General features: G+C 37.0%; 1 protein-coding gene across 1 annotated transcript in view; it reads right to left on the minus strand.

The window, feature by feature from the left end:
• The window catches only part of KIAA0825 (KIAA0825 ortholog), a 385,194-nt gene that overhangs the window by 185,702 nt on the left and 173,852 nt on the right, over window positions 1-25,640 (minus strand). The window contains exons 16-19 of the mRNA XM_049648593.1: window positions 19,645-20,053; window positions 15,205-15,364; window positions 10,958-11,116; window positions 9,073-9,167 (exon numbers count right to left, since the gene is read on the minus strand). Coding sequence (XP_049504550.1) covers window positions 9,073-9,167; window positions 10,958-11,116; window positions 15,205-15,364; window positions 19,645-20,053 — 823 coding nt within the window. The remainder of the gene's footprint in view (window positions 1-9,072; window positions 9,168-10,957; window positions 11,117-15,204; window positions 15,365-19,644; window positions 20,054-25,640) is intronic.

The following is a 25,640-nucleotide window of genomic DNA, read 5'->3' on the forward strand; positions in this document are numbered from 1 at the left end:
GGACTCACACAAAGATAGACACGATGTCATTTGGGAGGTGGGGGGTATGGCTTAAAAAAAAAGCATCCAGGGAGACAAAAAGGGGGGAAAGAGTCCTTTTGGCATCAAATTTCTCATAGGCAGTGTAAAATATAGGCAGATACAATTTCTTTTTTTTTTTTTTTTTTTCAACGTTTTTAATTTATTTTTGGGACAGAGAGAGACAGAGCATGAACGGGGGAGGGGCAGAGAGAGAGGGAGACACAGAATCGGAAACAGGCTCCAGGCTCCGAGCCATCAGCCCAGAGCCTGACGCGGGGCTCCAACTCACGGACCGCGAGATCGTGACCTGGCTGAAGTCGGACGCTTAACCGACTGCGCCACCCAGGCGCCCCTACAATTTCTTTATAAAGTTAAACATAAATGTACTAGACAATCCAGCATTCCCACTTCTAGGTATTATCCACATGAAATAAAAGCCTATGTTCATGTAAAAACCTGCACACAAATGGTTATAAAGACTACCCACAATCACCAATACTGTGAACAATCCAAATGTCCCTTAACAGGTAAATGGATCAACAAACCATTGAATGGAACATTCATACAATGGACTACTACTATTCTATAGTAAGAAGAACAATTGGAAGAATTTCAAATGCATCACGCTGAGTAAAAAAAGACAGATTGAAAAAGCAACATAGTATATAATTCTATTACTATACCTTCCTGAAAGAAGAAAACCACACAGGGAACAGATCAGTGATTGCCAGGGATTGAGACAGGGAAGAAATTGACTACAGAGGGTCAGTGCAAGAGAACCTTTTTAAATGATTTCTTTTTAAAAATTAATGTTTATTTATTTTTGAGAGAGATAGAGTGCAAGCAGGGGAGGGGCAGAGAGAGAGGGAGATACAGAATCCAAAGCAGGCTCGAACTCACCGACTATGAGATCATGACCTGAGCCAAAGTCGGTTACTTAACCGATTAAGCCACCCAGGTGCCCCTAAGTGATTTTGCTAGTCATGATTGTTGAACAATTTCATGCATGTTTCAACTCAGAACTATATACGCCACTCATGAATTTTATTTTATGTAAAATAAAAGTACATAATATAAACAATACAAATCAATTTAAAAATGGAGGTTGTACCATATGACATCAAAGTGGCCAGTGGAAGAGCTAAAATGAAATTTTATTAGTAGCGCTTGAAGAGGAGGGGACAGGAGATGGTAGTTCAAATTCTATATCTTTCATTGCAAGGAATCAATCATATTAAGTTGATAAAGTTTTAACAATTACTGGTGTAGCATATCCCTTAGATGTGTCAACTCAAATAAATAAAAAAAGAAATGGCTCAAATGGTTACAAGTGAGTGGGATTTCTGTGACTGAGGAGCTGGGGTGGGGAACTTTCTCTTTCATATCTTCCTGTACCATTTGAAATAATACACGTGTATGTATTGCTTATAGTTGATTACAAAACAAATTTCACAGTTATATTAATACACATATTCTGGATACAAAAACATCTTCATTTAAAATTTTTTTCACCAGAGCTCCTATTTTGGGGGAAAAAAATCAGATTTAAGGCTGCCCCTCAGGGTACATAAAGGTGAGAGTCTCATTGACAACTTAAGAAAGCACTATAGACATCCTAACTAGTTTCACACACAACACAACAGAAAAGTACTGAAATAATAATATCAGAAATGCTAAGAAAGTGAACATTATTGTTCACATTTGTTACACTATTTCACTATATTTAGCAAACATTTAAATCTCTCTCATAATTATGTCATAATGAAAATATCTTCAGAGATAATTTCCTGTCTTTACGCTGATGTAGCAACATAAACAGAGACATCCTATGGTGACCAATAAGCCGAAAAAGCAGTCAATGGCCCTTTCATCGTCAACCAAAATGAGTCAATGGGTCTATGACAACTACTCGTGGATGCACCCATGTTGAAACTTTTTGCAGAAAAACATCACAGAGGGTTTGGGTTCTGAAAAGAATTTGACAGGGGAAAGACTTAAAGAAGAGTTATTGAAAAAAAGAATGTACTTCATACAAGCAAGTTTTTAATAGCTTTTGATATATTGCAAGAACCCCAAAGTGCCAGTATGTGAATGCATAATTAGGTAGGCACAAATTCATTACAAAGTGAATTTTGGTTCAACTTGACAAGTGAAAAATTCTCCCATGGCTGCTTTTGAGAAAATTATTATACCTTCCTTTCATCAAAATGTTGCCAATTCTGCGTTTCTGTCAATAGCATTTAACCTATTTATTTAGGTAGCCTGTTTTCTGCTTCACTGAATTAATGCAGACCTTCATTTAAATCACATTCCTATTAATTTATACAATACATACACATACACTCTCTCACGTAGGAGAGAACCACTGTTTGCACCCCACAATGGTGGCAATGGAGAAATGCACCACTTACATGCCTACAGTCATCATGGGGATGAGTGGCCCTCGTTGTCATTGCTCAACATCTCCCCTGTGCTCAGGACATGCTTCCATGTGGACTTTAGCCAATGTCTGAGCACAATGGAGGTACTAATGCCAGCCCACGCCTGCAGGACATGAGACTCTTCTAGTGTGTGGACCTTAGCTCGTGGAGTCACATGGGCCTTGTTGAAACCTTATAACTACCCTCTACCCGTGACTCTTTCTACCCCACCCTCCTCCCCTCTCTCCTTTCACAGCTAACAGATCAGCAACTTGGTCTGAAGGTTTATTTGCCTACCCACCCTCTTCCTCTGTACCCTTCATATGTAGCTCTTCCAGAAAACTTCCTGCATCTCTAATCCTATCTACTTGCAGGATTTAATCTGACACACTGACTCTGAAGAAAGGGTAAGCTTGGCTCCTCTCCACCTCAAGGATATCTGGGCCACACCATCTTCAAAGAGAATGTATGGTACCTAACTTTTATGCAAATTAGGAATAGAGTAAACTGAGCCCTCAAGCTTCCTTGGGAATGTTTCTTTCTTTCTTTCTTTCTTTCTTTCTTTCTTTCTTTCTGGGAGAGGAGCAGAAAGATACACACACACACACACACACACACAGAGATAGAGAGAGAGAGAGAGAGAGAAAGAGAGAGAGAGAGAGAGAGAGAGAGAAAGAGAGAGAGAGAGAGAAAGAGAGAGAGAGAGAGAGAGAGAGAGAGAGAATCTCAAGCAGCCTCCACACTCAGCGGGAAGCCTGACAGGGCTTGATCCCATGACCCTGAGATAATGACCTGAGCTGAAATCCAATAGTTGGATGCTTAACCAACTGAATCACCCCAGGTGCCCCATGAATGTCTTTTATATGTGTGATGTATACTCTCTTCCTCAGCCTCTAGCCATAGTCTTTAACCTGGCCTTCACTTTTTTGGATTATCCTGTCCCTCAACTTCAGAGAAAAGTGGTCAAGAACGTGGACATGAACGGGAATCCAGGCACCATCACTTAGACCTCTGTGCCTATGTGCCTTAGTTTCCTTGTCAAGAAAACTATAATAATATATAACCTTATAAGGTTATTTATAAGGTTATTGTAAGGATTTACAGTTAAATACGTGTATGCAATTCACTTAAGTTATGCCAGCCAGGTGGCAATTGACCTCCAGGTTTGCTGTCTTCATTATCATCAGTAGATTTACAGTGAATACATAGCTAATTAAAAAAAAAAATGACCAAAGGGTACAAACTTCCAGTTATAAGATGAAGACCTAGAGAATGGCATAGAGATTATAGTTGTGACCATATTATACACTTGGAAGTTGCTTAGCAAGTAGATCTTAAATGTTCCTTCCACAAAAAGGATATGGCAATTATGTGATTGATGGAGGGGTTCATTAGCACTACGGTGGTAATCGTTTCACAATACATAAGTGTATCAAATCAACACATGGTACACCTTAAACTTCTACAATGTTATGTATCAAGCGTATCTCAATGAAGCTGGAAAAAAGAAACTTGATCAGGAATACGGTGTAGTCGATAAAGCACCAGATACAGTCTCAGAAGACTTCGTTTTGAGTTCCAGATGCCATTTATTACCTGTGACCTTAGGAGCGTGATTCAATGTTTTGCAACCTCACTGGTACCTGTCTCTTATTACGTAGTTGTTGTGAGGGTCAGAGGAGATGTGGCAAAGTACTTTACACACTACAAAAGACGGTATATAGAAGTTACCAAACAGAAAACAATATACAGGTACCAGTTTGTTTGGTCCATGCACAGAGGCCCTAACTCCTGAAAATCTTGAGGGTCACAGTGTTAAATTCTTACATCCTAAATACACTTTAGATGTGCTGCTTTGGGAGTTAAGGATGGGCGGGAAGCCTGCTCCTACTTGAGCACATACTGGTGATGGGTAGAGAGTCACTGAGTCTGAGGCCTTCCCTTTGGGGGAGGTGGAAAGAAAAGGGTTTTTTATAGAGAGAGCGAGAACATGAAAAATACCCAGATTTGCATGCCACGGCATATGTAATGTATGTAATGGCTCAGAGGTGTGTTATTTCTAAAATCAGCTTCCCCCTTTTTTAAACCCATCTCTCCATCACCAGGCAGCCTGCTGCTGCATCAGGAATTTACTGCTGTGAGCAACCATAAACATTGTGCTAATGGCTGCACTGCCCGAGGACGGACATTGCAGAGTGCAGTGTGCGCAGTTAAAGGCCACAGACGATATTTTCTACTCTCTGCACACCACAGGGCACACACATTATCATCTGATATAGCAGAAAGGTACTTTAATAATTATTATTATTAAAAGCAAACAATCAACTCCACAAATCAACAGCTCTTCTAAAACATGTTTTCTAATCTCTGTTTCCTCTCAGATGTATGGTTATTGTCCACCTGGAAAGGCCCCAAAGTGATAGCCAGAAATCTGCTGCCACCACCCCTTCTGCTGTTCCTGCCGTCCTATTTAATTGTGTTTGCTCAACTCGAAGCCAAACTCATATGCAGTATATTTAGATGGTTAAAATAGCATAGCATTCCTCTGTATTCACAGATTATTTTCAATGCCACAATTCTTGGGAATTAGTCTGGAATAAATAAGGTAAAGCTACATAAATTTGTTCCAGTGACAAAGAAAACAATATCAAAATGGCAATCTGGAGATTCGCCATGAATGAAGGAATATACAGTGTCCCTCCTGGTGAACTCTCCTGTAAATGCAATCACCGTCTCATTCGCTAGTCTGGATTTATTTTAAAGTGAGTGAGAAAGAAAGCGAGGAACTAATAGTAAGAAACGGATTCAAAAGATCAATGTACAATCACTGTACTTACTCTTACATAGCATTAGAGGTAAAGGCGTAGAACTGATATATATGTTGATTTTCTGAACCTCAGAGGAGCCTTTTTTCCCCCGCAATGGCAAATTTTTTAAATTGAAAAACATCTATCATTAATATATATTCGGGATCTCTCTCTGAGGTCTCAGCGACTACATTTTTTTTTTCAAATGCCTTGAACATCGCAAATTTACAAAGGCTTGGTTAGATACTTCTGTCAGCTAACACTACCTTAAATTTTTCAACTTGTGTTTTTAGTATCATTTAATGAATACAAACCCTACCATCCAAATGTCACAAGATTTCTGAATCGCGGAATAAAGAACGGACCTTGTTGCTGAACAGGTTATGACTTGAACTGGATCAATTAATTAAAAATAAAGACCAGTGTTCCATGCTTTTAATCTGAGCCAAATGTCGCATAATAATAAAAACAGGCATTTTAAACACACAGAGTTTAACCAGATTTTCAGCTGAATGTGGAAAATGTAGAGAATGATCATGCAGCTCGATAATTTTTTTACTTGAGATTTTCCAGAATATACTTCTCATATCTACATGACTATTGATCCAAACTCACATTTAGAGAATGCCAACTCTGTGCTCATCTGTCAGGAGCCGACTTTTCCCCTGTATTCTTATTCCTCATTTGTCTGTTAACTAATTCAACAAATATCACTCAAAATCTATTGTAGATATCTGATAGCTGTTCTAGGTACTGTAGACACAGTGTGAGTAAAACAGGTAAGGTGCTATTCTCATGGAGTTTATATTCTACCTGGGGCGGGGGGGGGGGCAGGAATGGAGGGGGCAGGATTAGGAGAAAACCAACAGAAAGTAAGAGTTCAGATACTGATAACTCAAGAAAGCACAGTAGAATACAATGCTAGGGTGACCTGGAGGGTACCTTTAGGTGGGAGATAAGGAAAGGCTTCTCTGAGGAGGTAACATGTACCTCAGATGGACAACCTGGCAGCTACCATGTGAAGAGCTGAGGGAACTGCGAGTACAGAGACCCTGAAACAATAAAGAGCTTGGAGAATCCCAACAATAGGAAGAAGACAATGAACTCAGAACATCATGAATTGGGAGAACTGCTTTGAGATGAGGCCCGACAGTGAGCAGAGGGCACATCCCTACCAAGTTCTCAGGTAGTCACTTTAAGATTGGTTCTGCCTTTGGAATCATCGCAGAGCCAGCCTGTGGAACAAATAACCAGTATTGTCTCAGATCCAGATACAGCTGGTGCCACGCATCTCCTTTCTTCCTATGTCTGAACTGTCCTTCACACGGTCATCTCTTGAGTATCTCCTAAGTGACTCATGTGGCGTTTAGACACCCTGCTTCTTGCCCATTTTGTCACTGTTTGCCTTCCAAAGCCATGATGGAGGTCTGGTTCACTCCAGGCTTGGGGTCTTTAGAGAGTAAGTCCATGGATGGTCTGCTTATGATATTAAATTTGAAGACCAGGCACAAAAGAATTTAGAAGGTGAATATAAAGGATTCCCTGCTCCTCAACTTTTTTCAAATTTTTGCATTTGTGTTCACTCTTCTTTGTACCATTATGTCCTCAGATAATAATTGCTCCCCATATATACACTTGACCAAAGTGCAGACATAGATTAGTATAAACCTACTACCAATTAAAGACAGAAAAAGAAAACAAGTTTAATTGCTGAGTTTGAAAAAAAAGAATTCAGCATATTCAGCCGAACTACTATAGGTAGTTCACAATAGTATGTAAAAGTATCACTTTACGGATGTAGGATAAAATTCATAACTCTCATTCTAAAGCTCAGTGTTCTGTGGTCTCACTTTCAAATGCATATTCTCAAATAGCCATGTTGTCAAAACTTCAAGGTACCATTTAAAAAATAAATAATAACAATAATAATAAATAATAATAAATAGTAATAAATAATAAATAATAAATAATAATAAATAATAAATAAAAATTCCCTCTAAGGTAGATCAATTATACTCATAGCTTGCACTATGTAGTAGTTTGGAGTAGAATGCCTTTCACAGCATTCTTTAAGGTTCCAAGGTTCTTTAATAAAGTGATAGTCTAGCTGTTTCTATTAAAGATTCATGACCCTTTTCCAATAAAACTGTTTTGACCTGTTACTTCTGGCTAAATTTGTGGGAGTTCTATTTTCTCACTCTTGCACATGCTATCTCAGGGAAATAGACTTTAATAGCTATTGTCCTAATTGAAGTGTATCTAAAGTTGTTAAACAAAAATAACAACATGCAATTTTGTTAAAAACACAAATTCACTTCAAAGTGAACATTATAAATAGCAAATGCAGAAAGGTTTGAAGGGTGTGTTGCCCCCAGAGCACCATTTAGTGGACCGGAAGCACCAATTCACAGCTGAAAACACTCAGTAAGATAGAATACAGTTAGTCAGCAAAGGCTCAAAACTTTACAGACAGCAGGGAAAAACTGAGTTATCTTTCCTAGTTTGTTCCCAGACAGACATTTAACATTATGTAAACATCACACAACCATAGATTCAACAAAGACCTGGTGTCTCCTCTACCACCCCACCTCCCATCTCCCAAGCAACTTTGGGAGATGATAGGAGCCACTCCAGGGGACTTGTGCATGAACAGAGTGCATTTTCAACTACTGCCTGCCAGGTGGTAAGCTTGCTGGGAGAAGGCTGTCCTTGATGGGAAAGCTAGATGGTTCAGCTTTGTACATGATGGGCAGGAGAGCTTCCTTCAGGGGTGAAATATTAGAAACACCATCGTGACCACACATTTAAGCTCCAGCTTTCACTGGCAATAAAGCTACCCTTTTTAAACCTCCACTTAAGAAATTATGGGAAATACTGGTTATCTCTCCCTCCTGATATTTTCATATATATACCCAGATTTGTCAAGGATGATCTGACTATTCTGTCATTGCTATCAGGAAAAAATATATATTTAATATTTATATCAAAAAGATATGAACATTCTACATCACAAAGATTCTATACAAAATAATTCTCATACTGAACTACAAGCAAACAAATGATGCTTGAATTTAAAAGTTGCACACATATGTAGCTTATGTGAAAATGTCATACTTGATAGAGAAATCCAATTTTTAAAGATAACACCTTACAGTTTTCACCAAAGACTTTAAAGTATTTTAAAATCTATGTTAATTGATCCAAAATAAAAGGAAATGTTTATACTTTTCTGCAAAATAAATTACATGTGTAGGTTCCCAGGCTGAAATCACGTTATCATTTTGTTGGATTGTCCTGGGGTGTGCGTGTGTGTGTGTTTATGCGTGTGTAAAATAATATGCAACTGAAGCTTTAGCAAGAAAGTGCCAAAATAACTGGCTTCAAAGCAAAAAATTCAATCATGACAGTTTTACTTACATGTTTCCCCTGATGAGACTGGTTGATTTGGCTTGGCATTTTGTACGCATTCATTAAATTATTGTAAACAAATATATAGTATTCTAATGACATTCAAGTTGGTAACTTTTGGTGTGTACAATGTTGTGCTATTGTATATACAAATTCAAAAATATTTGAAATTCAGACTAAAACCAACTAATTTCATCTCAAAAAATTTTGTACTGCCTTTTGTAAATGCTTACTATGGGAAAACAGCATTTAGAAAGTATACTTGATCTACTTCCATCTCTCACTCTCTCTCTCTCTCTCTCTATACACACACACACACACACACACACACACACACATATATATGCATATAATATATAAAGGATATATGTATATATATCCCCCAACCAGATCCCCCAAATCACAAATCTCATTACCTGTTTTTGAGCAGTACACTGAAGGTCATCTTATCCAGTCCCAGATAATTTGGCAGCAAGTTTGACCAATTCCAGCTCCATTTTGTGATGGCTGACTGTTGATAAATGGGAAGACGCTATTGTTAGTTATTAATCAGAGTTAATATGATCAGTAAATTAAAGCTCCAGCTGTGATAGACTAACTAAGAAGGAGGGGGGTCCAGAACAAGGACTTAGACAGATAGCATCAATCATGTCCACAGAAGAAGGTTTTTATTCCAATAAGACAGCAATTAATTTATAAATCCATTTGGGGATGTAGTCATTATTTATAAAAATATAAATCAATTTCTTGAGTCATTATTCTTCCAAGTGCTAATGGCATTTGCCCAACAAGTTTCTCTGAGAGGGTGACTCTTTGAAAAGTGAAATAATTGGCAACTTTTTCATATATCCATTCATGGTTTTTATTTCTTTAGCATCCAGAGCTCTGATGTAAAAAACAAACTTAGAAGTGCTAGGACTCAAATTACAAGACACTTCATTAGAGTATGGTATCAACGTTATTGTGGTTAAGAAAATGCTTTAAAGTGGAAATGAGAACGAGCTGTGAATGTAAAAAGCATTCTTTTTTCTCATTTAATAGGTAATTTCACAACAAAGTAAAGAGAAAAATTACTGTGAAAGATAATCTCATAATTCAGAGCAGAATAAAACATGCCATTTATTTAAATGAAGTGAGGATAATTCAACAGCTACAATGATTATTTATGGTTTGGGGCCGTCTAATGTACAACATAGAGAAGCAGCCAATAAACCCAAACTTATACAATATATTTGTTTTCAAGTATTACAGATGCTTGCATTCCTTAAAATGAAATAGTTGTGCTAATAAGAGTCCAGGCCGATGTTTAAAATCCTACAAGAACTATGCCCTGTCACTTGCTGATTAATGGAGCACCACAATCCTGTCATAGAGCAGGAGAATTCTGCCCCGGGTTGTCAGCATTTGAAGGTCTTATTCTACTACAGTATTGATGAATGTAGACTAGGGTCGTAACAGGCATGGCAAAAATATTATCTGCATCCCGAATTAGGCCATTGTTTTAATTCTTATTTTCATCAGAGCTCTAGGTCAAGCAATCCTTCTCTTCTGCCCTGTTAGTTCAAATAGTCTGTCAAAAAGCTTTTTCCTTTTTATTCAGCAAAAGAACAAACAAAGCAAAAGCAACTTTAGACTTCAAATACTTTGGCATAAATTTGATCTATTTCACGTAATGACTGAAGCAGGTAGCTTCAACAGTGGCATAATCTGATGTTAAAAACATGTGGTATTTATCACATTGACTTTATTCCAAGTATCCTGACTTAAAGATCAGGAATATGTTTAGGGTTATAAGAAGGGAAACTTATCTCATTCCACTTAAAACAGGAGCTCAAGGCTTTATTTATAATTAATTATAAACTGTTATTATTTTCCTGATAAATTAGATAAATTCATAATAATTGCTAAGTGTTCTTTGAGTGTGTGGATCAGGGATGGGGGTGGGCACAAGAGAGGGAGAAGACTGTTACAAAATGCCTGGTTTTTCAGGCCTTCTGTAGACACAGCCTAACAGATGTTCCCACTGCCCATGGCGAGCTGACCTGGTCAAAAGTTAAATTATACAGACCAAACATATGAATCAGTTTGACAAATAGAAAGAAGGTAAAATAACTATTTCAAAGTCAATTCATGTAGACCACATAGGTAAGAACAAGGCCTTTTGCTTCCTAGCCAAAAAAAAGAAAAAAGCTTATGAGTAAGTATTCAGACACAAAGCACCTTTTTTATTTATGTAAAAAAAAAAACAAAAAACAAAAAACAAAACACACGTTTAAGGTAAACTTACTATTTTCCACATACCTGATCTAGCATGTTTTCACTAAATGCCTTGTACACATGGAAAGGGTTAAAGGCAGAAGGCTGATCTTCCACACTCCTCAAGGTCGTCTTTAAAGGTCTGATGGGTAATGGCTTTTCCTCTGAACCATTCATAGAAAACAGCTGTTCTTTTAAATATTCCTTCAAAGGGGGAAAAAAAATTACAAGTCGTGATGGTGGGAAGCATATATTCTCTTTAAAAATACACTGATCAATATCCAAATCTACCCTTTCAGCACATTTGCTAGATTACAGTGTATTACTTGCCTCAGGACAGAATACATTTTCGGAAGAAACATAGCAGAATACCAATCAGCGTTGCAATAAACCCATCAAAAACAGGTTCACCTAATATATAGGATAGATTAGAAAACCATTTTACCAATTCTCACATAATGAATGTATGCTTGATATATCAGGATGTTTTTAATAGGCATTGTCTTGTCATTGGTTCATGTGTTAACATGTCTGGTTACCAAAACTTAACTCAGATGCATGATTACTCACAGGACAAGATTGCTCATTCATTCATTAAGTGAAGTTGTTATCTACTTCATGCTCAGCAGAGTGCTAAGTACTCTGATATTTCACTGCAAGCAATCTTACTCTATGTAGAATTAATTATAATTCAAACTCCTAAATTCTATTTCCATGCTCTTGACTGGAAAATATCAAGGTTCAAAAGAAGCTCAACATACGTAATTCTAACACCCCAACTGCCAGTGGCAGCCTGGGCAAAAAAGTCAATCTACTGCATTATATTTCATTCTCCATCCATAAATAAATAAGGTGAATGATCCTAATCTATTTTATTAGACTTCTTCTAGAAGACAACAATTAAAATGACTTACAGTTTCCTATAAACTATCAAATAGTAATGACTTAATGTTAATAAGTCATTTAATACATAAGGAATATAAACATTTTTCTGATTTTCAGTTTTTCTTCAAGAGTAGGGCTAGGTTCACAGCATTAGAGCTGAAAAGGATGTCAGAGGTCATCTGGAAAACCCTTGGTACCCACAGTCTAGGGCCTAGACCATTCAAGTCAGCCTTTCTTGGGAACTTGGAAAACCCGAATCTCAGACCCCACACCAAATAAAATCTGATCACTAACAGGGTTTCCCAGGAGATTGGTAGGCATATGAAAGTTTAAATAACTCTAGCCCACCCCACATTCAGTGGTTGATTCTGAAAGGTCATGGGCTGAGCCTGAGGTTACACAGGGGTGAGTGGTAGAGTGTGAGTGAGAATCCCCATATTTGGTTTCAGTTCACTGTGCTTTTTCCTGTGGCTCTGTAACTTCGGGAATAGAGAATGCCCACTGCACTCATCCTGGAAGGTAAATTTGAGTTCCTGAAACCGTAAAAATCACCACTTAACAATGATAATCATTTCTTAAACTTGCTCATTGTGGACCACATCTCCTTAGATTAATTCCATCTCACACACACACACACACACACACACACACACACAGACTCCTACTAAGTATCATTAGATAATAATAAAGCCACCAAAAATGAATTTTATGCCTAGATTTAGATTTTTACACAGAAATAAAATTTCTCTGCATTATGATTTCGGAATGTAAAATTTTAAAAAGGAATAAAAGATTCTAACGAGAACAACTGCTTTGTTTTGGCTAATGGCAATCTGTTTCAACTGATTTCCCCTTACATTGCTGCATTTCGGCTTTTTTTGTTCCACAATTCAAAAAAGATAAAGTGCTGTGTTGCAAGTTGTCAACACAATGGTGTTTTTTCCCTTGTTAATTTCTCTGGCCTCTCTGCTATCTTGACCATGGTTGCTACCCCTTCTAAAAAAAACTGATTTTCTGCGGTGTCGTCGCTTTAACCGGATTCACTGCTAAATCTGATGTACTTCTTTGGAAAAAAAATATATTCTTCTTTTAACATCCTTTTGAACACTCTACCGGTGCAGTTACATTAAAGCTTATTTCTCTACCCACCGTTTCTGCATTTTTCTCCACTGGAAGAGCTCCACCAGTCCCAGGACCTCAACTACCAAACTCACTGAGGCCACCAAAAACTATAGTCACGGCCTTCCTCATCTTTGCTCATGGCCAGGTTCTTCAACTACCCACTGAACTTTTAACTAAGACATCTGACCTTTGTCTCAAAGACAAACATTCTTAAACTCATTTCGTCTGATAACTTTGTTGTTACTTGATGGCACACTCATTCTTCCCCTTACCCATGCCTATACTTGTCAATGCATCTGTATTTGTGCTGCCATTTGGAAGCATATTAAACAGTACACCTGAAAATGCTAAAGACTCATAACGCTCAGCAAATGAACACGTTTCACAGTGCAAATTTTACCTACAGCATAGCAATGCCTCAGTATAAAAGCAGCTCGAAGTAGTAACACTAGGTGCCTAGTCAGCCTTATGTTGTTATTGAATTTTTTGCCTGTTTTGTTTTAGTAGTCATAAGACAAAGGGCTCACTACTTTTTCTGGCTCTAGCCTCACCTCACAGCAGGCCTCTTACCTTGCCGCGATGTTTCTCATTCGGGAACAGTAAATCAACAAGTACGTGGCTTGACATCCCATGTGATAAACACTGCCCTAACAGTAAGTTTCTTCAGTTGTAATGAAAGAAAAATCCTAACTCTGAACTTAATTGATCAAAATGAGGCAGTGCCCCAGTGAAGAGCCTTATATACAACAGGTCTCACAACAGACCAGGTCAGAGCCCCTGCCTCAAACGTCCACAAGCTCTAGGAGGGAAAAACAGCCTTTTGATTGATTTCCTGAATATGACAGGTGGCTGACAGCCAGTAAATATCCAACTTAATTTCTCTTATTGGTGATTACTGATCTTTTTCATGCCAAACGCTTTTAAAAAGTGGACTCGTCTATCAGTTTGGCAATCTATACCAGCCACGACTGTTCTCAGAACTCTTGCAACGCCACTTTCCTAAAAATCCCATGGTAATCCTACTTCAACAGCTGTTGCTCAGTAGTCACCATGGTTACTTAAGCCAATCTGGGTGGCCACGTGGACATGCCAGTGAAGACCATGACTTCGCAGTGGTGGTCTTTCCATTAGCCAAGTCCAGGAGCACCTGAGTTCCCCACATAGAAACCCTTAACAAATTACGAGGGATCATTAGCAAATGTGAATAGGTAGTAGGTAGCTAACAATTATATACTGAGCTTAGGTGCCTCAGGGACTGGACCATTCCTCATAGCAACAAATCCTTCCCCTCCTTCTCAGGCGATCATTGAATGCACTATTATATCACCTGTTTATAGGTTGACTGGTTGATTAGCTCTAGGAAAGCCAGGAAACAAAACTTACTTGAAGTAACTTTCAGATAGATGGTAGCAGGAAGAACATTTATATAACTGGGTTGTAAAATGCTGTGGTAGAATTTAATTCACTCCTTGGAAATTTATGGTTTTTAAGGCCTACCTCATTGAGATAAAACACCATAGCTTCACATTATTCATATTATAGAATTTTTAGTATTTCCAAAAATACATGCATGCGTTTGCAAATATAAACATAATTCTAATGCACATTAGATGTCACATTCTAATTCACATACAAATGCTCAGATTAAAAACCTGATCAAGTTAGCAAACTTGTATTGTTTCAAGGCAATAACTGAGATACCTGCTCTTTACATTTTTGTTCAAACAGCCACAAACATGCAAGGTCAGAGGCTTAACCCAGCAGAGACATAGACAAGCATGACATTGGCTCTAACCAGTGTCCATACGTTAATGCATTTTCTTGGGTTAATCTAGTTGCTCCCGAGTATGGCTCAATATTCTTCCGAAATTTTCTCATTATGTGAGAAATCTCCAACTTCACCAAGTATGACGTCTATAGAAGAAGTACATCTCTCTGAGGAAAATTCATCATTCGCCAACAGCAGATTTTAACATCAGCTTAACAGTCACAAACACACAATTCCCAAACTACACGTCTAGTCTATACAATTCAGAACTGCACTGAGTTTATGAGCCGTGTTATTGTTTAAACCATATAAATAAAACCTACATTGTTTCGGTGAAGCTTCTGCTGTACAAATGCAGAACAGCCGGGGCTGAATAGATTCTATTAATAATGCAATATTGAGTTTGGTATTGACTTTAAGAAGTATTATCACCTCCTTGACTAACCCTTAGCTGCCAGCAGACGCTGCCTCAGGCCAGTACACACCTAATTGCTCGGTAAAAAGGCCGTTTCCCTACCTCATTGAGCCGCATGATGTGATAAATTTGCCGCAGGTACTCGCTGCCACCTGGTTTGTGGCAGATATCCAGGACCATCATGTTTATTTTCTGCTCAGTCAGTTCAAGAGCACTATCTCCTTCTTCGAAGGCTGTGCTTTTCTCCATTGTCATAAATGCACTAAACACAAAGAAAGCATATAAGTATCAGTGGTGAAGAATTGTAAAGATGGAAAATAATCAAAGAGATTGAGTGTGGAGAGTCGATGTAAATCTCATATTCAAAGCACCATAAAGACTGCTCAAATAGGTAAGCCTTCCCAAACCGCCCCTGCTCATAGAAATAGTGCCTCAGGACTGAGCACCTGAAAGCATTTTTAAAAATTGAATGGTTTCTTTTAAAACACTTCTTTATTGCATTTATACTCCTATCTATAAAACATTTTCCCATTACTGCAATTGTTGAAATTGCTATAATCATGGGATGAAAACAAAACATTTCTTTTTAAGAACATGTAAGAAATAATTTGTATTTTCTCTTTGAGGATAAAAAGTATCTTTGATGCCAGAAATAGCTTTGGTATTCTGTCTTTTGTAGATTCCTCTTTACACCTGTAGTAGAACACATTAAAGACTAATTAAAGTGTCAAAAGGGGAGTCTATTATGCTAAATATAGGCTGGGTGCTTCCTGGCAGTGTGCTTACCACTGGGTATTTTACATTAGCCTTTTGACACTTGTTGCCTTTTAAAAATATAAGGCCCCTCTCCTGTTTCTTCTTGGTAAGGATACCTAGCAAAAGTCACTGCCCTGATTATTCTTTCAGGAAAAGGGTCTAGTGTCACCACGCCGGGAATATGCAAGTTTTATTTGTGAAACATTTCTAAAAACACATACTCTTGTTATTGATTTTAAACATTATTTACATAGTAATGATGAATGACATAAGTAAAAAAAAATTCTCAAACTATACCAGTGCAAAAGAACTCTATACAACATGCATCATATATATTCCATACTACTTTTCTTATTACACTTGATATTAGGTATGATCATGTTAGGCGTTGCAATCTAAGCATTCTTAAGAAAATGCATGGTTTTCCACTGTTTCTCAGACTAAATGAAATTTACTGTGGTGTAATCAACTATATACTGCAGTTCATTACTGAGATTTTGCCATGATTATAAAATTAGTTCTGCTAAGAGTCAGTGCCGCTGACCTGAAGACTGAACCAAATGATACCCAGCTGCTGGACATTAACTTTTATATTGCTTCCACATGTAGCTTCCAAACATCTTTCTTAAAAAAAAAAAAAAGAACTTTACAATTGTATAAGGCTTGCTAAAAGTAAAGCAAATTCTAAGAGATATTCATTAGCTGCAGTAAATTTTTAATAAACAGACAAAAAGACCTTGTTGCAGTAAAAGGAGTTTGTATATATCTTTTTTGAAGCTGCACACAGGTTGCAAGCAAAATTTCGTGTCAGGTTTTGTTGAGGCTGACATTGAAAAAGTTGAGGCCCTCTGACAAAGGAGTGTCTCAGTGTCAGCCCCTGAATTGTATCCTTTCCTGTCCATCACTGTGCAGGTGAAGCAAATGATTGGATTCAGTCAATGCTATGATTAATGAGTTCCTCTCTGGATTTGGGACTGCCTATCAATCATGTCATTAGGGAGAATGTGCCCTGAAAGAGGCAGACCTTAGCCAAGGAATAACTGCATTAATCTTAATCTGTATATGCACCCAGCCAGCCAAGTCAGGGTCACCATGATGAAAAACAATAATCTTCAACTCGACAAATTACTTTGCAAAGACAGACATTTCTTTACTTTTTGGGCTGTGTGTTCTCCAGAATCTAAGTTGACTGTTTACAGCTTGAGTGTTACTACAAAGTGAAGGTTATTTTAATGAATAGTAATGCTTTCGGGCAGTGTGCAAGACAAGCAATGCTTCCAGCTGCCACCTTTCCACTGCAGATATTTTCACAATTTCCATAAAATCAAAATTAAGTCTGAATCCATGTGAAAGAGATCTAGCTAAGTGACGTTGCGTAGTTCCAAGATGATCTTCATGGGGAATTAACATTTCATTTATTTTAACAGAAGAATTGTTTAAGTTTAAATGGTTACATTCTCAAACTTAAAACAGTTATGATAAAGCCAAGGAAACCCTCTATCTATATACAGACATCGTGGTTTAAAATACATTTTCCTAATGGTAGAGATCTATAAACAAAATGATCATCAATCATCAATTTGTGAGATATGTAGACGGGGAAGTTTACTTGTATAATAGACAATCAATCTGAAATCAAAGTCAAGAAGTACCATCCTATAGTGCCTGAATCTTGTAGAGGTGACCTAAACTGAATTAGTAGGTCAAATTTAACTTTTTCAAATAAATATAAGAACTAACTTTTAATCTGAATTCTTATATATTTGCATTTCAGAAATTGAGAAAGATGTAGCATTGTGCGTATTACATGCTTCCATAATGTACATTCAGGACCTTTTTAAAACATTTTTAAAAATCAGCAATTCTTCATTTCAGATGCATGTTCCAACAGAGAGCTAATCAGCCAAATATTAGCTGGACAACTCCCTATGTAGGAGGTATCAGATACAGTGGTGCTGTTTATAAAGACTTTAAACCAACTTTTAATGAAAAAATATGGATTCCTGTATGCGTCCTCAGGTATATTACTGAGACATTACTTTAAACTGACCTTATTGACAGAGGGACTCCTAAATCAAAAGTATCAGAAATTTAACTTTATAATCAGATCCACTATTATTCTTTTTCTCTCTCCTTTACAACCACTGCCATGGATAATGACATCTGGCCTTAATCTTTTAGTCATTGAATTAAAGCTTGTAAATTGGGACTGAATGCAAATGTAAAGATTAAGAAAGTTGCTTTCAGGAGCACCTGGGTGGCTCAGTGGGTTAAATGTCCGACTTTGGCTCAGGTCATGATCTCAGAGTTCGTGGGTTCCAGCCCTGCGTTGGGCTGTGTGTTGACAGCTCAGAGCCTGGAGCCTGCTTCAGATTCTGTGTCTCCCTCTCTCTGTCCCTCCCCAGCTCACGCTCTGTGTCTCGCTCTGTCTCCTGCTCTCTCTCAAAAATAAATAAACATTAAAAAAAATTTTTTTAAGAAAGTTGTTTTCAGAGATACTAAGCACTTGCCTGACTGCGATTGTTATTCCTACCCACAGGACATGCCAGAAGTACATTTCTAGAAGTCACTACGACAAGACCAGGAAAATCACGATTACCTACATTTTTCCATTTGGATTAATACAGATTAATTGGATTAACACAGTTTTACAGACTAATACAAACCAGTAAAGAATATTTGTTACCATAATACCAGTGAGTGCAATGTGTTTTAATAGGGTTTATAAATAAGAAATGCTTGCTAGTTCTAAGCTTGATGTTAAGAACTTTATCAATGTTATTTAAATTTTCCAAATCATGCCATCAGCTTGGTCTCACCACTGAAAATGAGGCTTTGAGAGATTCCATAATTTGCCCAAGATGGCCCACTTACAAGGCATTTGTATTTGTCTGTCTGATTCCAAAGCCTGAGTTCTTTGTCACTACAAAGAACTATGTAGTAAGGAAAGTAACAACTTTTAGTCGTTTCAGGCAGAAAGTCAAAATAGTATCTGCTAGAATCATGAATATATTTTAAAAGAATGGGGGACAGTGTGTGGAGTGGTATAAAAAAGGGCTGGCTTAGTGATCTGTAGACCATATGAACCATAATTTCTTTATCAATATCATGCAGTTCTATACTGAAGACGAATTTTAAGACAGGAGTACTCTATGTACATATCTAAATTCATCAGGGACCCTTAAAAATCTTAGCAATACCACAAATCACTTAGCTCTTGGTGACAAACCTATGAGAAGGCTGACATTTTCATACAGAAACAGCTGGGTGTGTTTATAGCTCGAGTGTGATATGCCCCAGCTGCCCTCTGGGATTCTTACATTACCAGATGAAAAATGTGTACCTTTTTGACAATCAGGTACACAGAAAGCAATAAAAAGCCTTTTATACCCATTAATTCCTTCTTAATTTAATCTCCATGCCCAATCCATTTACAAAACGCTCCAGGCTATCCACTAGATACCTGTTTGTGCACTGAAAAGAAATGAAACCAAATTCTCTTGGGTTTAACTCCCACCCTTTTTATCAGAAACCTTAAGATGGTGAGTAAACAAGTATAATGTTCCAGGGTATCAATGGGGTTCAAATTTTCATAAAACAAGGCACATCTAAATAATGCAGTTTTTGTTGGAATATTTACCTTTTTCTGTATTCATCAAAGTTCCCATTAAGTTAATAGAATAACCATTGTTGCCTATCTTAATGGTATTTTGTTGTTGTTTATTGGTAATTTTGTTATAGTGAACATACTTAATGAAATTCAGTGAAAGAAAAACATTGCTTTACCATTTGGTGCTCAGTTTCCTTGCCTTCACCAACTGGCTCTCAATCCAGTTGGGTTTCTGCTGCTCAATGATCTGTATGACCTTTTGAGTCATTTGATTAGGGTCACTTGTCTGCTTTCCCATGATACTTTCCAAACACAGGCAGATTAAACCAAGTTTCTCTTTACTCCATCTGTCAAGGGAGGCACCTGTTAAAAGTTCCACAGTGTTTCCATCCTCAAATATCTGACATATAATTACAATCAAGTTCCAGACAAGGAGGCTAGCTTTCTTCAATTCAACAAAGTTTTTTGACATTTTTCTCTCAGACAGAAAAAAGAAGTATTTAATTGGGGGAGGCAAACATGCAATCACCGTAGGTAACTCGCTGATTACAATAGATACTGCCTGAGCAGCAAGCCTCGTGAAGCCTGGGGAAGAAAAGAAAGAAAAGGTATGATTAATATTAGCATTTGCATTCCATCTCTCTGTTGTTTTCAGTGTTGCGTAGGGATGTCTAATTTTTGTGGAGAAAATTGTTGAGAAGAGCAAGTGCTTGACATATTCCGACAGAACTCTACTGGGATCCCCTCCAGTGCTGCCTAACATTCCTCAAGTCTCAAACGCATTTTTTCCTCTCTCACAAATGAAGATTCGAAAATTTTAAATTATTAGGTATATTTTTGTCTATTAAGACTGCAGGGTAAAGGGCTCCGATGTCCTCTTAATTAACAAATGCAAAAGCACTCCTGGTGGACCTCTTTGTGGCCTTTGATACTTTCTTAAACCATTCTCCTCTTCCCTTGAAATCCATAGCAGAATTATTCCAGGTCTTGTCAGGACTGGCTCCTCTTCTTCCACTTCTTTTTATTATTTATTTTTTTTAATGTTTGCTTATTTATTTTTGAGAAAGAGAGCGAGAGGGCAAAGGGCAGAGAGGGAGACAGAGGATGAGAAGCAGGCTCCGCACTGTCAGTGCAGAGTCCCATGCACAGCTCAAACCCACAAACCATGAGATCATGACCTGAGCTGAAGTTCGACACTTAACTGACTGAGCCGCACCCAGGTGCGCCTCTTCTACTTCTTAGCACAAATGTCACCTCCTCAGAGAGCCTTCACTCACCACCCCCTCCAAGGCATCCCTTCATGCTCTTCCCATCCCAGCACCCACTTCCTCTGTATCATTAGACGCCATTTTGTTGCCTTTATTATAGCACTTAACCATTGTCTAATAAATATCTCCCTAATTCTTCTTTATCTGTTACTATCCACTAGAATATAAGCTTCATGAAGGCACTTCTGTATCCTCAACCCTTAGTACCTCATATATCAGTTGTTCAATAAATATTTGGTGAATAAATGGGTCAACAAACTGGTTCATGGTTACCTTTATTACTCTTCTTTGTTTCTTCATGGCCCATTCTAGTTCTAATTTATACTAATACCTCTTAAATGTAGTTGTTTGCTAAGAAGTCTTTGCCTATTGATTGATGAGTCTACACACTCTCCCTTCTTTGCTCTGAAGGATGTACTGATCCTCCCTCTCTAGATCAGGGTGTTTCAACTTTGGCACTAATGACTTTGGGCTGTATAGTTTTTTGTTGTGATGACTGTCCTATGAATTATAAGATATTATAGCAGCGTCTCTGACCTATGTCCACTAGATGCCAAGTAACATTCTCCTCAGTTGTGAGAACTAAAAATGTCTCCAAGCATTGCCAAATGTCCCTACGGGGGCAAAACCTTTCCTTGTTGAGAGCCACTCTTCTGGATGATTCTAGAATCTTTAGTCTTGGTCTTTCTCCAGGGTAGCAGTCCTACTACTTCAGCTCCCTGTTTTCCTCCTGAACTAGCTTGGCCTTGCTGACTCTCCCTCCCCACCTCCCTCTGTCCCTTCTTTTCTTTTGTCTTTTAAAATCTTTTAAATAGTAACCACGTTGATAAATCCTCCTACCCTTCATCTGACATACAGCGTCACCTCACTGTAACCATGGCTACCGACCTATTAAAGCCCTTCCTTATAAATGGTAGTTGGACTACTGCAGTATTCTCCTAACTCATCTCTCTGTTCCAGACTATCCCCAGCCTCTCTCCTGTGTTGTGAAGCCAGATGCACATACTGTAAAATTTGTTATCTAATTTCTCTGCCACAATTGTTTTAGCTGTTTTCCACTGATCAGTCTTCAGAGTGTTGCCGTCAAAACACTCCACAGTCCAGCCTCCGCCAGTTTCTGTAAACCTTATCTTTATTTTATCCTCATTGCTTTTAAACTTCTGAATATCTCATTACTCTCACATGGGTTGCCCTTTCTCTCCATGAGTCGTCCATCTTCTTCAACTCTTGGTTCAAAGTCCTCTCCTCCTATAAATTTATTTGAACATACCATCTATATAACCACTTCGGTAATTAGGTCCATAATGTGCCATGCTGTCATCTTTTTATATTATCATCTATTATTGTTTATGTTTTTTGTCTTGATGAGTTATCTTTACAACTAAACAAAAATCTCCTCAAGAGCATATAAAAGAACCTCATCGGTCCTTGGCTATCCTACAAAGCCAGACACAATCTTTTAATCCACTAAATACATGACTGAATTTGATAATTGGAACCAAGTGACAAGTCTAAAGAAGGTAGCTTTGCGTTCTTCCATGAAACATCCTTTCTGTTTTTACTAAACAAAAATAATAAAACAATGTGAAATAATTTTCAAGATACTTGTGACATTTAAAGAAGTCATTCTGCTCTAACAAAGTACAAAGCTTTTGGAAAACATATGTCTAGTCTAGTGACTCCACAGAAACTCAGGACAACTTAAGAATCGTGTTAAAAATGGACTGGAATAGTCTTTGTAAGTTTGTAAAATTGGGCCCAACATATATTTGAAAGATCTCATAAGACTATTGTATTAAATAAAATACTAAATGTGAAAACACCTAGTTTAGTACTTGTAAAATATAGTTCTTTGATAAAATGCTATCCTTTTATCAAATGAATATGCTTAGATGAAGCTTAAAATATAGGTAAAGCAAATTAAGAAACTCGTCTGTGACCACTCTTCTCTGTGTTCTTAAAATATTTTAAATGTTTTGTTGTTCGTTATGTGTTTGTACCATGCACTCCCTATTCTACTCTGAAGTATTTGACTTAAAAGATTATATCTTATGTTCTGTTTATTCAAAAGAGGATTTAACTGCTGATACCAAGGAAACATTTGACAATCTAAGTAGATATCAGGTAAATATTATCAATTCTCTTCACACCTGCACTTCTACTGATACTTTAGAGATTTTGAGGACTCCAAGTACTCAGATTCTCACTACTTCATTAAAGCTTACAGCAAATTCCAATCAGAACCTTTAGGTTGATGTCAGATTAATCAATTCGTTCTACTAATCACAGAAACTCTGAGTCTGTGGTGATATTAACAACACACCAGGGAGGGATCTTTTAAGAATGCCAAACACTCATTTTTCTGTCCTTATTTAAATGTTTTGACTTCTATCTAAGCCATATATATATTACATTTTGGAAGGGCCATCCCAGTTTCAGAGCTGATAAGGTATGGAAAAAAATGTATGCCTTAGAATGAATGCAATGTGATATGAATATTTACATATTTATCATTTTTTTCTTCCTAGACATGTACTAGTGGCTGTAATAACATATTATGTGGATTATAAAACACGCTGAAAGGAAATTTACAATGAATGAAGTAAAGACAAAATAACATCTTAAAGTTATTTAAAAAATTTTACTTATTAATGGTATAAAATGTCAATAATAGTTTACTGAGTGAGGATAATGTGATTTAATATGCTTTGTAATTTTTAAAATCTGGGTTTAACACTTGAATACAATGATTGAAAGGGCAGGTTTTACATTCAGTTTGTGTCAGTACTTGGTTTTAATAGCTGTCATAGGTGAAAAAGCTACTACATGAACATACATAGATCCACATGGGAACAAGTATATCGATAACTGTGCTTATGAAATCATGGCACTTGTTGTTCAATCTGAAGCATCAAATAGGCCAAGGCTGTTGTTGAAATTTGTCTAGTAAATATTCATTATCCATGATGTCATTCAGTTGTTCTAGCAAACAAAATGAAAAATAAATTTTGTATTTTTAAGAAAAATATTCAGGAATCATTGAAACCTTTATTTGGAATATTATAAATTATGTTAGAAAATATTATTTCTAAGGGACACCTAGGTGGCTCAGTCAGTTAAGTAGCCAACTCTTGATTTTCGGTCATGATCTCACAGTTCATGAGTTCGAGCCCGGCATTGGGTTCTGCATTGGCAGTGCAAAGCCTGGTTGTGATTCTCTCTCTCAATCTCTCTCTTTCTCTCTCCTCTTCCCTCTCTCCTTTTTCTCTCTCTCCTCCCTCTCCCTCTCCCTCTCTCTCTGACCATCCCCTGCTCATACTCTCTCTCTCAGAATAAACATTAAAAAAATTATTTCTAAGTTCTTAAGTATGTAGATAGGATATTTTTATTGGTGATACTGGTTTTTCTAAAATGAATATTTCTGGATTTTATAAAATAAACTATCTTAAGAACTTCTTTACAGGATTTTGTGTATTTCTGCGTTTGGTTTCTTTCTCCACAACCTGCATGTGAAGGGTGCCATGAATACATTTTTCTTGCAATGTTACCTCTGTTTCCTCTCCAGAACCCATTCGGTTAAAATAATTACTCCAACAGTTTTCCCATAAAGCATTCTTTTTATTTAAAAAGTAACTTACTGGGGCACCTTGCTGGCTCAATGTGACTCTTAATCTTGACATTGTAAGTTTGAGCCCCCTGTTGTGTATAGAGATTACTTAAGAATAAAATCTTAAAAATATAAATTAAAATAAAATAAATAAAAAGTAATTTACTGCTATGAAAATTTTTCTGGTATATCTTTCATTTATTTGTTGTCAAAGAAACAAAACAACTAGTTCTTTGTGTATTTGAACTTTGAAACATAACAAATACCTAAGCTGAGCTGTACCAGAAATATCTGAACTTTGATTCAACTCTTTAAATCTCCTACATTGTATAATTTATTTTAATGTTTATTTCTTTAAATCTTCACTATTTTCTATGTAACAGTATTTGCTGACAAAGAAATAAAGAAATGCATTTTAATTTGTCACTACAGTGTTTTCTATGTTCTGTCATTTTCACTGTTTCAGGAAGGACAAATGTTCCCTTACACTAGTAACTATTTGTCTTTTAATAAGTTAGAGTCCTCAAAAAAAAAAAGACTCTAAACATTTATCATTATTTAGACACCTTCTGTAAAGTACTGAATTAAATATCATTTGACTTAAAACGTTCTTGAAAAACAATTACAGAGGTTTGTCTTCATGTTTTGGATGCTGAGTTTTGAAACATTTTGCTGGCCATGATGATTTCCAACCATCTTTAGCTTGTATCTCAAGGCATAATACCTACTTAAGAGGAATTCTTGTTTAACAATAATATATGGGAAGTCATATTTCAAGAGGTTTTCCTATTTATTTCCTTTTGTAAATCCTCTTTTGACCAAATCTTATCAGATCATCATCATTTTGCCTTGTAATATGGCTGAGTAAGAGTGCATGTTAGGAACAGAAATAAACGTGAACTTTTTCACTTTGTTATTGTTTGCTCTTCCTTGCATCAATATTAGTGTTAAACTGCAGTAGATCTGTTGATTTATAGGAATATGTCAAAGCCACTTGTGTGTTTTGTGGGGATTAATTTTGTTAAAAGTAGATTCTGAAATACAAAGGACAAACTTAATTCAGTACTGCACCTTGAAAGCTGAAGAAGTGCTTTAGCACTGTCCATCACCTCCCCACCAACACCAAACTCAGCACATGACTGTCTCACTCACAGACCAAGGGACAGTTACAGTTACAATCTCCATACGAAATTTTAGTAGAGTTTCATTTCTTTCTTTTTTGTTATACACCAAAGAATTGTCTTGTACATTCCCTGAGGTGTTTGCACCCATTTGGAACCAATTTTACTAGTCTTCA

This window comes from Panthera uncia, assembly GCF_023721935.1.
Source record: "Panthera uncia isolate 11264 chromosome A1 unlocalized genomic scaffold, Puncia_PCG_1.0 HiC_scaffold_17, whole genome shotgun sequence".
In the NCBI taxonomy this organism is placed as follows: Eukaryota; Metazoa; Chordata; class Mammalia; order Carnivora; family Felidae; genus Panthera; species Panthera uncia.